We start from the raw sequence: 17288 nt of genomic DNA on the forward strand, positions 1-17288 counted from the left end.
GGTAAGGAAATGGATCCTCCCCTGGAGCCTCTGGAAGGAACCAGCCCTGCCGACCCCACGCTGTTAGCCCACTGAGACTGATTTTGGACTTCTGATCTCCAAAACTGTAAGATGGTAAATCTGAGTTGTTTTTAGCAGTAATTTGCATTTGCGGTAATTTGTTACCACAGCAATAAGAAACTAACACAGGGCCTACCACCATTACTCTGGGACAGGCAAATATTTCTTATAGGACACAACAGACACTGAGCATTTTTTAAAAAAACCTTGATAGACTGGACTTCATCAGCTTCTGCTCATCAAAAGGCACTGGAAAAGGCCTGCCCAGAGGCATGGTTGTTGAGTTCCTGCGCTCCACTTCGGCAGCCCTGGGTTCACTGGTTTGGATCCCTGGCGTGAACCCACACACCGCTCATCCGGCCATGCTGTGGCAGCATCCCACATACAAAAAATAGAGAGGAAGATGGGCACAGATGCTAGCTCAGCGACAATCTTCCTCAAGCAAAAAGAGGAAGACTGGCAACAGATGTTGGCTCAGGGCCAATCTTCATCACCAGAAAAACAAAACAAAAACAAATACCAAACGAGCAAGCGAAAAAAAAGTTGAGCTCATAGCAATTAGGTTTCCCTTCTTTGACTGGGTCTGGAGAGGAATCAGGCGAGGAGAAAAGCTCCTGCTTCTGACGCCAAAGGCTGACGTTGCTGTGGTGGGCATGAGCAGAGGGAAGAACTCTGTGAGCAGTCAAGGCGTTGAGCACCCACCAGCGCTGCCCTAGGGACAAAACAGTGCAGACGATGTCCTGAGACCAGCACCCAGCCCTTCAATCCCTGAGGCCCAGGCAGAGGAATCGTCAGCACCCACCTGGCCCCAGCCTCCGTCAGCCAAGGGCAGAAGCCCCATCCACTAGGGACAAGAGGGTATGTGGTCGGTGGGAGAGGAGGTGGCAGGAGCTACACTCATCTCTTCACAAGACAGAGTCGGTCCACTTTCCCCTCTTAGTTCCAGGAAAAAAGCTGTCAACGTGGCTGAACTGTTCCAGAGGGCTGGAGACTGCAGATAAGCACGCACCCTGAGCCTGGCCCACCGCACATTCTAGCCAGGCCCTCTGGCCACCAGCCAGCAGAATTCACCCAGACCTCCTCAAACAGACTGCATTGTCCTGTCTTGGTGTCTTTGCTCAGGGCCCCACTTCCTGCCCCAGCTGACCCTGTGCAGCCCCGCCTGGCCCCGGGTGGGAGGGGTGCTCCGCCCAGGCCTGCGCAGCGCCAATGGCACACAGCCACTCTCCCTGTAGCGTGCGCCACACTCCACCTCCGCTTGCGGGAGCTAGGAATTCTATTTCTTAGAATTTACCCTACGGACATGATCATCGAAAGATTTATTTAAACATGACTTCAGCTGTTAGCAATCATGTTTTTGAAAAATATTTGGTGACAGAAAAAAGCAAATACATTAAGTAGAAAAAACATACTAAACCATATGAGATTTAAGTTTTGTTAAAATATACATATTATATTTAATACACATCAAAGCAAAACCAGAAAGAAACACATCAAAATGTTAACAGTGTTTCTACTGCTAGATGGCAGGATTATAGCTGTGGGCTCTGTTGCTGTCTGTCCTTCGTTTATTCTGGCCACAGCATCCACCATCGCTGCAGCCCTCCCTCTGTTAATAGCGTCTCAGTTTTTCTCTGCAAAGCCGCCCCCATCCTTAACAGAATGTCAGCCAGGATGCCCACCCTCCCCTGGCCAAGGACTGGCGCGGGACCCCAGCTCAGCCAGTCAGCCTCTCTCTCCTGGGAACACGAATCTCGGGCAAAGAAACCAACGGATGGAGAACGAATGGAGCTGCGCGTTTTTCAAGCTCATACGCTGAAGAGACCATCTGTCAGCTCTGGCTCCCCAGCTGCTCATCTAAGATCTGCTTCTGCAGCTTTTCCTTGGATTCTCTGAGCAAACCAACATCCTTCTAATAAACTCTACTTTTGCTTAAGTAGCCAGATGCCATTGATGCTGCGTGAGACTAGAGAGTCCTAAGTGATATCCTCTTCTTACACATTCACCGGATTCCAAACCCTCTACGGTGAGCATGTGCTGCTTGCAGAAGTGGCTAAGAGCTCGGGCTCCGGGCGCACAGATCAGGACCGAGCCCCACCGCCTACGTCATCATAGACCCAGCAGATGAGCTGCCTCCCCTCTCTCAGCCCCTTTCTTCATTTGTCAGATCAGAAGAGTATTTTATTTCACAAGGAGCTGTGGTAAGCCTTAAAAACGATAATAAAAGTATAGGACCCTGCATATTAGAGGCGTCAAATAAACAGCAAACATTATTACTAAAAGGTGTCTGATAACTCTCGGCCGCACAAATGAATCTATTCGTCTAACAACGAACGCTGAGTGCACACAACGTGCAGGTCCTGTGCTGGGGCTGGGGTCAATGGCAGGTGAGCCAGTCATGGTCCCACCCTCAGAGATCTTGTGGTCCAGCGGAGGAGACAAACAGATAAGACACAGACAAAGAAATGGACCCATTTCAAACAGTGTGTTACACAGGAAACGAGGTCTGAGACACAGGACAACAAGGCGGAGAGAGAACGTACTTGAGATATGGTCAGGAACTGTGGGGGGCTGGGCTGAGCCCTACTGGATGAAGAGGAACGAGACATGCAGAGGGCCCAGCATGGGTGAGGGAGAAGCAAGAACACCTGGCATGCTCAAGAAACAGAGGAACGTGGAGCATTGTGAACAGAGAGGACAGAAACTTAGGATGGGTGAGAGAGGTGACTAGGCAGGGCCTTGTAAATTATGGCGAGGAGTTTGTGTGTTTGTGTTTGTGTGTGTGTTTGTGTGTGTGTGTGTATTTAGTTCTACTTTAAGTGTAGTGGAAAAACATTAAAAGATTTTTATTTTTTTATTTTTGGTGAGGAAGATTGGCCCTGAGCTAACATCTGTGCCAATCTTCCTCTATTTCATATATGGGATGCCACCACAGCATGGCTTGATGTGTGGTGTAGGTCTGTACCTGGGGTCCAAACCTGTAAACCCCAGGCCACCAAAGCAGAGTGTGAACTTAACCACTACGCCACTAGGCCAATCCCCCCATTAAGAGGTTTTAGAGTAGAGAGTTGACATGATCTGCTTATGAAAGACCTACTCTGGCCGCGTGTGGAACTGAAAAGAACAGTTTAGGAGGCTATCTTAGTATTTCTACAAAGAAATGCTAAGATGGTGGTGATGGAGAGAGACAAGTGGACAGATGCTAGAAATACTTAGCAACAGCATCAACAGGAAACATGACCTCCTGATGTGCTGGACGTGAGGGGTAAGAAGGGTGTCACTGGGACGGCTTCAGACTTCCAGCCTGAGCGGGGAGGGATGGACATGGGATGGAGCATCAGGACCCCAGGGACAGACACATCAGGTTGGAACTGTCTGGAGCTCAGAGGGGAGTCCCGGCTGAGGCTACAGGGGTAAGATGGTGGGCATAAAGATGACACTGAAATGCACAGGAATAGACAAATGACAGCCACCTTTTCAATTCAGCAACCACTGGACAGTCATCCTAACCACCCAGTATAATCCCAGCTGAAACCGTTACTCTAACCCAGCAGTTCTCAACTTAAAGGTGCACCTGGAGGGCTTGTTAAAAGACACATGGCTACTCCCAGAATTTCTGACGCAGGTGGTCTCAGGAGGGGCCGGAGAACGTCCACTTCTTACAGGTGTCCAGGGGCTGATGACCCCAATGGGCTGGGCTCTGACCCTGGACCACTGCTCTCCCAGGAAGAGTGGACCTGGCCTTCAGTCCTGACCCCTCACTTACCGACTGAGGGTAAGTCCTTAAGTCCTCTGAGCTTCACCAAACTCACGTTCCCCGTGCTAACAGGGCGTCGGGACAACCACGGAACAGTGTGCTATGAGCACGCGATCAGTGGGCGCCGAGCGCCACGCCTGATACCACTCTAACTGCTCAGTAAGTGAGCTCCCGCCCCATTTAAAGCACACAGAAGGCACTCAATGTTGGCTGACTGTGCATGTTTTGTTTCTAACCTAGAGCTGAAGAGAGATACAAAGACACTCTGGAGAGCTCCTGCTGGAGGCCGTGCCGAGCCCGCAGAGCAGGGAGCCTCCGGATCCCATGGCCCGCTTTCCTGGACTTGGGCAGGCTGCTTGGACCTCCCCGGGGCAGGAGCTGGGCCCTGAACCACCTCTGTGTGAATGCCTGCCTCCTGGGCACCAGATCTTTACTCTGGGTTTGGCAACCAGAGGTTCCCAACTTCCAGAAAAGTCTGTTTCCCGTAATTCTATTTTTTCAATAAGGACAAAGTGAGTGTGTACCAATATGTAATTTAACTGTTTCACCTTTGTAAGACTTTTCATGTAAATAAATTCACATGCCCTAATATTTGGGTTTCGGTTGCCTCCAATCCCTCCCCTGACACACTTTCTCTCCATCCATCCTTCACAAACAACCCTGCACTAAAATGTGGATGGTCACCCTTCCCAGAGAACCTGGCGTCTTCACCAGGTACCATCTAGAGAACGTGACGGAATCTCAGAGTGGTGCTAGAGAAGGTGTTCAGGAGAGCAGACCCTGGCAGAGAGACAGGAGGGAGCGACAGGAGAAGTGGCAGAGAGGAGGCGACCCCAGCTGGCCAGCAGCTGTGCTGAGGGTCAGCACCCCTTACCTGCTACACATGGGGTAAAGGTGACAAGGGGCAGAGCACCAGCCCGCGCCGAGTGAGCTGCTCGTCTTACCTTCTCATAGGGACAGTACTTGTACATCCGGATGGGGCTCGTGCAGATGAAGACGTCAGTGCTGCGGGAAGAGGAAGGACAGTGAGCCTGCCAGCCTACGTCCCTGTGGCCCCCGCCAGCCCCGCCCCCACTCTGCGGCACCGAACCCTCTCAGTCTGCACCACCACCCAGAACGGGAAAGCCCACTGCTCCGAGTTGCTCTCCATACCAGTGACATCTGCCCATCCTATGGCCCTGGGCAGCCCTGTGCCACGCCACTCCTTGGCCCAGAGAACCAGCACAGGGGTGGGCATCCAACTTATGGCAATTCTGCATGGCTGGACCCAAAAGGTTAGCTGGGCTAATCAGTGCCCTCTGAGATCTGAACTGGGAAACACTGAGAAAGAAGCACGTGGCACGGAGAGGAGCACGAAAAGGACGCAGGGCAAGTGACTTGAGGGAGAGTCAGGACCTCATGCAATTCAAAGTAAAGAAACCTTCGAGGAAGAAGTCTTCCTAAAAAGTATGCCTGCCAAGCCCTCTGGCAGGGAGGAGCAGAGGAGGAGCCCAGATCCAAGCCGGCTAAGCTCCCCGACCACAGGAGCCCCCTCGAAACGGGCATGGGCTCTGCGCAGGGAGGCCCCTTCCCCACGGTCTGTGGTTCCGTGCTGGGTCAACGCGGGGGCTGACATCCCAGGAGCCTGCTTCTCCTCACAGCCCCAAGGCTGTCCTTGCTGACAGAGCCAGCTGGTCTCAACACCCACATAAAGCCGGCACCTACTGGCTGATCAAACTGAGCCTGTGGAAGACTGGATTTTCCTGGCTCCTTTTCTTTGCAAACTAGTCCCCTGAGAGCCATGGTAAGATGGCCAGGCTCCCGGGCAGAAGGCACGTGTCTTTCAGTTCCCTGAGTCTCCCCTCTCTCAGCACTGCCTCTGCCAAGTTCGTGTCCCCTCACACGTGCAGGCTCGGTCCCCTAGGTACTCAGCCTCTCCCCAAGGTTCTCTCACCTCCTGCCTGCACTGAAACCTGGCCTCCTGGGAAGAACCCGGCTCCCCTGCGGCTGAGTGAAAGCCGCTCGCTCCTCACGCCCCACGTGCTTCAGAGAGGAGGTGAGGAGTCTCCCTGCTCTGCACTGCCACCTCCAGACCACTTCCCCTCCACACTCCTGCCTCCTACACCACAGCCCTGCTGTCTCCGTCACTGTCACCTACTCTGGCCCAGGCACTGCCCCTCGTGCCCTCCCCCACCTCGTGGGCTTGCCGTTGTCCTTCCATCCCACTCCTATCACTGTCCTCAGCGACCATGTCACGTACACATACACTATGCACACACATGCAGCTCCAGCCCCTCAGGTCCTAACCTGCTCACCTCCAAACCCCATCCCGCACCCGTCTCCAGGCCCCTGCCACCGCCGCCCAGGAGCTCGTAATCACTTCTGCCGTCTCAACTTCACGCTTTGCTCTGGGACCACCACCCACTACCCTTCCAGTAAACTCATTCTAACTTCTTCTGCTTGGTCTTCAACCCCACTGAGGCCCAGCACCCTTGCATCCTCCCTGGCGGCCTGCCTCTCCCACTGCCCAGCACCACCATCACCCAGCTCGCCTTTCTCTTCCTCCATGGGGGTCTGTTGTGCTGGGCCCCCAAAAGAACCCGACTGTCCAGCTTCTCCCACCTGCACCCAAGCAATGCCATGCTGCTGGAGAAAAAGAAAAAACACATAACGAGTTTGGCCAGTTCCACCTTAAAATCATAACCGCAACCCCAAGGGTCTGAGCCCGCCTGGCAGCCTTCCTCGGGGCCCTACTGCGTGTTCACTTACTGCTCTCCTGCGCAACGTGCCTCGTCTGCTCATCATGAAATCGAGAAAGTCGCCTGTGTCTGAACTTCCTTCTCCCTTTCCACTGCCAGGAGGAAGTGGGTCCCTGCCTCCTCTGAGCCGAGCCCTCCACGTGTGCCCTGGATCCCGTGCCCTTATCTTCACAGGGAGATGGGGCCACTGCAACATGCCCCTTCCACCACTCCTCCCTGTCCCAGCACATTCCAGCGCCTCCCGTCTTAAAACATACATGTGCGCATACGAAGCCCTGACCCCTGCCCTCCCCTCCCCACCCTGGATCTCCGCTCCCGTCGCAGCAGAACAACCTGGCAAGTGGCCTGCACTTGTTGACTCCACTTCCTCACCTCCTGTGCCCGCTCCAGCCAATCCAGCCTGGCGTCCAGCCCCTCCACTCCACAGAAATTGCCCGTTGTCACCAAGGACCCTCAGGTCATCATATCCAATGCACACCGCACCCTCCTCCTCCTACCCACCAGCACGCAGCGTGGCAGCCACACCCTCCTCCATGACAGCTCTCCCGTCCTGGCGCACCTGCCCTCACCAACTGCCCCAGCAGAGTCTCCCGGCCTTGCCGGCTGGCTCTCCCCAGCTCTCTGGCTCTCCGTCTACACTCCCAGCTCAGCAGTTCCTCCAGCCCTAGGGCTTTAAACACCGTCTCTATGCTGGTGCCCCCGAACTTTACCTCCACAGTCCAGCTCTCTCCTCTATAAGAAAAACCACCCAGTTTTTCCTCCTGTGTCTCTCCTTCCTGTATGTCTCCTTTCCTCTCACACTACTGCCACACCCACAACACTTTTGACACCAGATGTGGGGGGAAGCTCACACACCAAGCAATTCTCTGTGACACCAGCTGGTGTCCTACAATTTAACCCAGTTCTGACACTCTACCTGGAGACAGCGTCAGACCCCACAGGTTAAGGGCTCAGTCCCACAAGACCGGCCCCACTTCAGATGCCAGTCACAAGTTCAAGTCATCAGCTGTGCTTCTGACAAACCAGCTACAGATGGGAGGTTCCCCGGCCCCCTCCGCGGGCTCCATCAGTTTGCTAGAGTGGCTCACAGAACTCAGGGAGACACTTTACTTACTATTACCAGTTTCCTATAAAGGACACAGAGGAACAGGCAGGTGAAGAGAGACACACAGGAGGAGGTCTGGGAGGGTCCCGAGCGCAGGAGCTTCTGTCCCCGTGGAGCTGGAGTGCGCCACCCTCCCGGTGTGGCTGTGTTTGCCCACCTGGAAGCTCTCCGAACCCCCTACTATTGGGGTTTCTGGAGGCTTCCTCACGCGGGCACGATCGACCATTAACTGCATTTCCAGCGCTCTCCCCTCTCTGGAGAAGGCGGGGGGCTGACAGTTCTCAGCTCATCATGGCTTGGTCTTTCTGGGGCCCACCCCCATGCAGGAGCCATCCAGGAGTCGCCCCAGAGTCACCTCATTAGAACAAAAGACGCTCCTGGTGTTCTTATCGCTTAGGAATTTACAAGGGTTAGGAGCTCAGTGCCAGGAGCTGGGGGCAGAGACCAGTACACACACATCTATTTTGTATTAACTCACCTCTCTCCTGAGTGCCAGGCTTACATCCCTAATGGCCTATTAAATATCCCCATGTGGCCATCGCACCAGCGTCTCAAACTCGATATTTTCAAAATGGAGCATGTGGTTGTCCCCCTCCCCAAACCTGTTCCTCCCTGAGTTAATAGCATTACTATACATGTATCTAGCTGCTCAAGCAACAAACCTAAAAATCAGCCTTTTTCCTACCTTTCCTCCACCCCCAATATCCATCACCAGGTCTGACGGGTTCTGCCTCCAAAGCATGTTTCAGTCTGTTAGCTTCTCTCCATAGTCATTGCCCCAGCCCAGGGCACTGCCGTCTCTCACTGAGCTCCAGCACCCAGCCATTCCCTGAGACCCAGCGCCCAGCCACTCCCTGAGACCCAGCATCCAGAGTGATTGTTCCTGAACAGCTTTATCAAGCTATAACTGACACACGATAAACTACACATATTAAAAGGGTACAAAATGGTAAGTTTTGACACGTGTGAAACACAGATCATCACAGTCAAGATAATAAACACATCCAGCACCCCTTTGTCATCTCTCTGCCTGCCCTTCCCTGTCCCTTCCCCACCCCCTGGTCCCCAGGGAACTAGTAATCTGTTTCTATCACCATAGATCAGATCGTATTTTCTAGAATTTTATACAAATGGACCCACAGAGTATATACTCCTTCTTGTCTGGCTCCTCCATCCAGTGAAACTATTTTTGGGATTCATTCATGTTGTTAAATGTATCAATAGTTCCTTTTTTTCTAATTGGGCAGACTGATTTTTTTAAAGTTTCACTGAGATATAATTCATATACCATGACAGTCACCCATTTTAAGTGTGTAATTCAATGAATTTTAGTATATTTAGAGTTTGACAACGATCACCAGTCAATGTCAGAACACCTTCATCTCCCCAAAAAGAAACCCTGTATCCATCAGCCGTGACTCCCCACTCCTGCCCCCGGCCTTAGGAAATCACCAACCTACCTCCTGCCTCTGTTTCATATGAACGGAATATGAAAGGACATTTCATATGAATGGAATCCCACGCTATGTGGTCTTTTGTGACCAGCCTCTTTCATTTAGCACCATGTTTCCAAGGGCCCTCGGCACTGGAGAATGCATCAGTACTTCATGCCTTTTTATTGCTCGAGAACATTCCACTGTGTGGATAGGCCACATTTTGTTTCACATTTATCAGTTAATGGGCATTTGGGCTGTTTCCACCTTTTGACTATTGTGAATAGTGCTGCTAGGAATATTCATGCACAAGTTTTTATGTGGACATATATTTTCATTTCTTTTGAGTATATTCCCAGGAGTGCCATTGCTGGCTCATATGGTAACTCCATTTATAACATTTTGAGGAAATGCTTTCCACAGCAGCTGCACCAATTTACAATCCCATCAGCAATGACAATGGTTCCAAATTCCCTACATCCTCGGCAACACTTACAATCGTCCATCTTTTTTATTATCGTCATTCTAGTGGGTGTGAAGTGGTTTCTCATTGTTTTTTGACTTGCTGTTCGCCAAGGACTAAGGATGTTGAGGCAAATTTTCATGCACTCCTTGTGTATATCTCCCCTGGAGAAATGCCCATCCAAATTCATCACCCCAAGCCCATGTTTGAAACCTAAGTTCTATCCCATAATTCTCTCCTCAGCCTCAGCCTCCACCACTCTACCATCCCACCCCCGACACGCACTTAGTCCCAGCCATACAGGTCTCCTTCATGTCATCAGATAAGCAAAGCCCTCGCCCACCTCAGTGCCTTCACACCTGCTCTCCTCCTGCCCTGGAGGGCCGCACCCCTGGGTCCGAACTAGCAGTTCATTCCTACCCTCAGGTCTGAGGCCAAATGTTACCTCCTCAGAGAAACCTCCCCACCACCTGGAGCAGCCCCTTTCCCACCTACTCCCAACACACCACCGTGTTTATTGCCTGCACAAAGCTTACTGCAATCTGAAATTACTCCGTTTACTTGTTGTCATCCTCCCCTGTAACGTCAACTCCTTGTGGCCTGGGACCTTAGGTGTCTTATTTACAAATACATCTCCAGGGCTAGACGGTGCCAGGCACATAGTAAGTGACAAACGAATCTGTTTAGTGAGTGAATGAACTGTCTCTTATTCCAGGCTCCACAACAGAGTAACGAGACCCACGTTTAAACACAGGTTTAAGCACATCTAAACTTGTCCTAAATGAGATGTTTCCTTCAAAAGTAGTGCCCTAGGATGTCAAATGCTTGTTTTGACAAATACGATCGCTTAATACGTGTTGGGAGTTAGATATAACAACAACTATGGAAAAATACATATACATATGAAAGAAAACTCAAACAAAAATACCAAAATGTAAGAAAGCAGTGGTTTCAAAGTGGTGAGATTATGAATAACTTTTTATCCATTTTTTAATTTTCAAAAACTAACCATATGCTGTATTTTTTTAGGGCAAACATTCTTTGGCCTTCTCTTAGGGACTGACTTCCCTCTGAAGCCGGTTACAATCACATCAGAAAGTACTCGTTGCTTGAGGCATCATGAGTTTCCTATTCAATGTACACTGAAATCCATTACATTCTAAGCATCAGGGAAATTCAGATATGACTCACTTATTTGCTAGCATTGACTCCAAATAAGTTTTGGCTATTTTTACACATCAAATGCCCCTTTAAGGACAATTCATGTTGACTGAGGGCATTTTATGAGGCATATACTCTGCTAGTTGTTACTACTAAAAGGATAGCATGCATGACTAAGTATCCACCAACAGTTTAAATGCACATGGCTTTGATCCAGCTAGTCGACTACTGTACTGAAATACTTGCACACGTACACCAAGACCTCACTGCAGCCCTCATATACAAGAAAAAATGAAAAACAGCTTAAAAGTCGTATGGAAATCATTAAATAAACTATGGTATATGTGTATGATAAAATACTATATAGTAGGTAAAAAGAATAAGATAGTTCCATAGTATTGATATGGAAAATATCTAGCACATATTGTTAAGCGAACAAGAGAAAGCTACAGACAGAATAAACCCAACAGCTACTACGTGAATATTCATTTGGCAAATATCTGAGTGTGTACCATATGCCAGGTATCACTCTAGGCCTGAGAAGAAAGGTGTAACCAAGCCAATCCCTGACCTCCGGAAGCCAACACTCAAAAGAGGAAGGGACAAGCACAGACACACCATCCCAGCATAGAGTGGGCGCCCAGGCAATGCGGCAGAATGACTGGGGGGGATGGTGGCCACTTTAGCCGTGGCAGTCAGGGATGGCCTCTTTGAAGAGGTGACATTCAAGGTGCTCAGAGCTGAAGGACGAAAATGATGTGGCCACGCAAAGAACCAGAGGAGAAACTTTCCAAGAGATATAATAAGAACAGAGGCCATAAGGCCAGAAATAAGCGTGGCACAACCACAGGGCAGAAAATAAGCCAGTGTGCCTCGAGCAGGTGAGAAGAGGTCAAGAGGTGGCAGGGCCAGGTCACAATGACAGCCTCACTGGCCTGGCGGGTTAGGGTTTATTTCAGTGCAACAGGAAGCCAAGAGAGGGTTTTAAGAGGGGACCAACATCACCAGAATTTGGTTTAAAAATATCACTCTGGCTGCTGGGTGGAACATATAAATTACAAATCTATACATAAATACATATGTAAATGCATTTTAAAAGGTCTGGAAGCGTACACCCTAAATCGTCTACTAAGGCCAAAAGAGTGGGCTGAAGGGGGATATATGTAGGGAGAGAGGCGAAAATGGGCAACTCACATGTTTTCACATCTCTTCACACTGTTTGAGTCTCTCATATAGTCGGCACTGACTGACCTTAGGAATCTTCCACCCAGTTAATAGCCAAAATGGAAGTAAAGGACCAATGATATGGTCCAGACTTGCACTTCCCAGACTGGTTGCACAACTCTGTGAGCATATTTTAAAACCACTGAATTGTACACTTCAAACGGGCATATCCACACAATGGAATATTATTCAGCAATGAAAAGGAATGAAGTACTGATTCACACTACAACACGGATGAACCCTGGAACGTGTATGTCAAATGAAAGAAGCCAGTCACAAAAGACCACATATTGTAGGAAATGTCTAGAATAGGCAAATCAACAGAGACATAAAGTACACAGTGGTTGCCAAGGGCTGCAGGGGGAGGGCAGGAAGGGGTATAGAGTTTCTTTTTGGGGTGATGAAATTGACTATGGTGATGGTTGCACAACTCTGTGAGCATATTTTAAAACCACTGAATTGTACACTTCAAATGGGTACACTTCAAATCAAGCGATTTTTAAAAAGTCCTCAGGGAAGCACATAGTTGTACCGGCTAACGGAATTCAGTGGACAGTGGGCAATGGCTATGGAGTCGGGGCTTCAGCTACAGAACCAGTCATTTCACTCGAACAAAACAGTACTCCTGCTTCCTTAATCATCCTTTGTCCTTAGGTCTCCTGTGGCACCTCTTCACACGCCTCATCTTTTTCTTCCCAGCACTTATAACAATCTGTAATTATCTTCACGTGTGTGATTCTTTGTGTAACACGTGCTCTCGGCTGGACTGCGGGCTCCACAAGAGCAAGAACCACGTTTGTGTTTGTTCTGTATCATGGGTACCCAGCAGCATCTACCAGTCCCTTCTCAGATACTGGCTGAATAAATGAACTCTGAACATCCAGCGAACCCAGTTAAATTAGACTCGATATTTTCTCAAGTTACTGGATCAAAACATCTTAATAACCTACAAACTTGAGTCCAACGACAATGAAACAAGCATGGTCCTGTGAAATGGGTGAGGAGAGAGAAGGGAGGGAGATAGAAGGGGAGGTAATGGCAAGAAGAAGGTGCAGACACTGGGAAGCGAGGAGACAAACTTACTTTTCTAGGTTGGCCATCTGCTTCACAGCTTCCACAGCCCCCGGGAGAGGTTCAAGGTCAAAAAAGAAATTCTCTGACTCCCATATGCTGATGGCCTTCTCCTGAGAAGACAAAGAGAAGCAGGTGACTTTCAGAGTCCTCGGCACCCTGCCTCGTGGCACAGAGGATGCTGTGGCTGGGGAGGGCTGCTGACAAGCAGGTGGGCCTTCCACGTTCCCCTCACCACCACCCCCACAGACACCCCCAAGGACTTATTTCCTGCGGGGAGGCAGAGGATTACACGAGCTTGCGTGTGTTCCAGCCGCTCTCCAGGAGGGATCTGACTTCTGCGAGGAGGCAGCAGAGACCAGCTAAGGTGTTAGGGGCTGTGGACTCTGAAGTGTGCTCGGCTGCAGGGGCTGCTGGAGCCGTCTGGGACACAGGGCCATCACCACGAGCCTTACGTATGCTTGACTCCAGCAGCCAGCAGCAGCCTGCAGGCTCTGAGGAGGGACCAGGTCTTGCCAGAGCACTAGAGTCCTTAAATTCCAGAGAAACTCAGAGATCCTTAAGAGCACTGCTGTGTCTTCCCGAATAATGCGGGTGTGGGTAGAAGGCCAACTGGCCAGAGCTCCAGGCCCCTCACCGACATCAACCGGAACAGCTCTTTTATCTGGTTTATGCATTGAGATACCAATAAATATTTTGTTTAAAAAGTATTCTGCTGTTTTTTCAGTTTGCAAGCCAAAAATCCAGACCGTCATTTTACATATAATAAAACCAAGCCTCAGAACGGGGATTTACTTAACGTTACACAGCGAAACGGTGGCCAAACTGTGAGTAGAATCCCATCTCCAACTCCCAGGCTAGGCGTTTCCACCTTATGCTGCCACACCAAAATCAAGTTTGCAGAATGCCACACCTTTCCAGGGCCAGGACTAGGGAGGGGAGACATACCCCAGCCTCTGAGAAGTAGGAACCTAACCCCATGTGTGCAGTGCAGGAAGTGCCCCTGCCAGGTCAGAAGCTGCTCCAGAACAAGTGCCACCACCACGTCACTCCTGTGGGTGGAGTACACTGAGGCCACACTGGCAATACTCTTGTGAACAGTATGGGCTTAAACAAACCAGTGCTTATCGATAACATGCAGTATCAAAGTGATACTGTCAGAACTTGAACGTGGAGGTTCTGACTCACACGGAGGCAACGTGGAATGCTGGAAAGTACGCTCGACGTGGGAGTCAGAAGGACTGGGCCTTCCTGTGCGACCCTGGGCTAACCGCCTTGACTCAGGAATCAGCACCCCAGGATCCCCTCCCTCCCCCCTTCAGTAACTTGCTCCGAAACCCCAGTCAAGACACTTTCGCTCTCTGGGCTCAGCTCCTCACCTGTCCGAACAGCGTAAGATTCTAAGTCAGTTACAATAAGCTTTGCCTTCCACCTCTGCCCTCTTTACCTCTCAGAGCAATGTGGAGATCAAAGGGAACAGGACAGAGTAGTATTGTGTGAAGTAGAAATGCCTACACAGGGACCCGGGGTTGGCTGGCTGGTTGTTTTCACCAGCAGATGCCGGGCCAGCTCGGCCAAGGGGAGAGCCAGAGGTATCCTGCTGTAAGCTGTGCTGGGGATGAAGGGCATGTCTTCATCTATTAAAACCAGCTGCCTGCAACGTTCCCAGAAGCAGCAGAAATGAGCAGGTCACTCCCAGAGCACCCCGTTCCGAGCACCCCAGGAGCTCTGCTCCTCTGCCTTGTACTCGGAAAACGGTGACTCATCTCCTTAGAGCTGGAGTCTGCACACCTGCACAGCAGACTGGAAAAGCTGCTTTTTCACAGTTGGGGTGGGCTTAGTTTCATCCCCCTAAACAGTTCTGGGGAGGAAATAAGGTGCCCAGAGTACCAGTGCTGCTGTCTATAAGCGACACATACACAGCAGGACAGCACGTTACCAAGGCTACAGAAACTGCCAGGGTATTCTCTTGGGTTCAAAGTTTCCGATTAGGTATCAGGCCGGGGAGAAGTCAGTCCACTGGCTCTGGGAAAGTCGCCTTCCGAAGTGCCTGGTGCTAATGAAGAGAAATGACGCTTGATTTCCTTTTTAACACCTGCCCTTCAACAAACCAAATTATTGTCAACGTGCCTTACATATGTCAAAAGAAAAGTCACTTGTGAGAACAAGTGAGAACAGGACTTCAGGTGGCGAAGCTGAATACGCTTGGGGGGCAGAAAGTCTGGAGTTTGAATCCTGACTGAGCCCCTTACTAGCCATGTGACTTGGGACAAGTTTCCTCACCTGCATAATGGCAATAATCATGCCCACCCCACAGAGAAGATAATGCAACCTGTGGCTACAAAACAGGCTCCAGGGTCACCATCAGATCCTCCCACAGTGCCCTGAGGTGGCCAATGCGGTGGGCGGGGGGGGGGGGGGGGCAGAAAGCACCCAGCCTCTCTGAGTCTGTGCACGGCAAAATTCCCCATTCCCTTCACGACACAGCTCAAATTTAAAACCAAGCTCTCTGTCTGTAAACCCGCCTGGACGCTGGCCTGCATCCATCATGGGTGCAGAGGGCAGAGCCCAGCGGGAGTCAGGTAGGTGGGGTCCTTTGCACTCAGCAGGGTCAGGAGAGCAAGGGGATAAACCAAGGAGCAGATCCTACCCTACCTTGACCACTGACTGACTGTGTGACGTCCAGAAAGTCACTCAACCTCTCTGGGAGCTATGCTTTCACAGAAAAGGGCAAAAAAGAATAGTAAAGACACTCATCAAATTCATGAGGAAGAAACAGAAATGTGACTGCAGCAAGGGTCAAGGAGGGCTTTACTTGGAACGTTTATTTTAAAAAATTTACAAACCAAATACTTCAGGCCAAATACACCAAAAATTAAAAAGTCGGCTGGAGATGGAGAGTTAGCTATACTATGCTTTATATTCTCCTGAATTTTGAGAAGCCCTCGATGAGAGCCAACGGTCAGCGCTGGGCTGCGCCCGGCGCTGCACCCTGGGTCCTCCCCAGGACCCTGTTTTACCAGAGGCCCACCCGAGGCTCGAGGCGGTGACCCACCCAAGGCCAGGCGGGCTCCCAGCCCCGGGGGGCGGGCGCGCGGGGGATGCTCACGCTCAGCCCGGGCTGCAGGCGGCCGTACTGCTCCGACACCCAGAAGCCGCGCCGGTCCTCCAGCGCGATGAAGGGCTGGTCGGGGAAGCGCGCGCGGTACTTTCGGAGAAAGCCGCCCTCGAAGTCGGCCAGCACGCCGTCCATGTCCACCAGCACCCGCAGGGCGCGGCCGCCCGCCCGGCCCGCCGGCCCGCCCGCCGCCCAGCGCCGCCCTGCCGGGCCTGCCGCGCCGCGGGGCCGCCGCGCACACCAGCCGCCCAGCCGGATCATGGCCCCCCGCGGGCGCTCGCTGCGGGCGCCGAGGCCGGGGCTGCGCCGCCCGGCCGCCTCGGACCGCCGGCCATGACCGCCGGGAAGGAGAGGGCCCTGCGGGAGGGGGCCGCGCGGGGGGCACGGGGGGCGCGGGGGGCGCGCGGGGCCCCAGCGCGCAGGCTCCGACCCCAGAGCGAGGCTGCGGCGCGCGCCGCCCTTAAAGGAACACGCGCCCCCGCGGAGGCGGGGCCCGAGGGGCGGGGCCATAAGGCTTGTCCTGGAGGCTGGGTCTGCGCCCCCACCTTCTCCCAAGACCCTGGAGCTGGCTCTCTCCTCCCACCGCAACCCCGAGGATGGAAGAACAGTGCGCACCCAGGGAGCAAGCCTGTGTCGCTGCGATGTTCATTCAGCACTTACTGTGTCGGGCTGTGGACAAAACAGAGAAGACCCCTGCCCTTCTGGAACTTAGGTTTTGAAGGGGAAACAGACAAAAAGCAAATAAACCTACCAAACAGGCCAAATAACTTCAAGAAGTGACGGTAGCGTGAAGGAACCAAGATCGGGTGATGTACGCTCTGAAGTCTCCCGCTTTACAGTGGGCATCTGGGGCGAGCCTGGCGTTAGCAGAGCAAATGAAGACCTTGCAAACATCACAGAGCCTTCATAAAACTGTTGATTTTCAACTAAACCTATAAATAAATATTGTTATGTACCCCTGCATAGGTTGCTTTAAAAAAAAAAAAAAAGGGTGATGTAATGACGGAGAGGTGAGGGGACTGCCAGGTGGTCAGGGAAGGCCTCTTGTGGGAGGTGATGCTGAAGCAGAGACCTAAATAATGAGAAGGAGCTTGTAAGAACCAGAGACCAGTGGTCCAGACAGCAAGAGCAGCTGCAAGGCCTGAGCAGGGGGTGAGG

At 51.6% G+C, this 17288-nt stretch overlaps 1 protein-coding gene across 5 annotated transcripts in view; it reads right to left on the reverse strand.

Annotated features, from left to right (window-relative positions):
* The window catches only part of NT5M (5',3'-nucleotidase, mitochondrial), a 72873-nt gene extending 56277 nt beyond the window's left edge, over positions 1–16596 (reverse strand). For 2 of the 5 annotated variants that reach the window (XM_070561191.1, XM_070561190.1), the window contains exons 1-3: positions 16068–16596; positions 13025–13125; positions 4762–4822 (exon numbers count right to left, since the gene is read on the reverse strand). In XM_070561191.1, coding sequence (XP_070417292.1) covers positions 4762–4822; positions 13025–13125; positions 16068–16391 — 486 coding nt within the window. In that variant the 5' untranslated portion in view covers positions 16392–16596. The remainder of the gene's footprint in view (positions 1–4761; positions 4823–13024; positions 13126–16067) is intronic. The other 3 variants (XM_070561193.1, XM_070561188.1, XM_070561189.1) reach the window with 3 other exon arrangements.
* Between the last annotated feature and the right edge of the window lie 692 nt (positions 16597–17288).

This window comes from Equus przewalskii, chromosome 10, assembly GCF_037783145.1.
Source record: "Equus przewalskii isolate Varuska chromosome 10, EquPr2, whole genome shotgun sequence".
Classification (NCBI taxonomy): domain Eukaryota; kingdom Metazoa; phylum Chordata; class Mammalia; order Perissodactyla; family Equidae; genus Equus; species Equus przewalskii.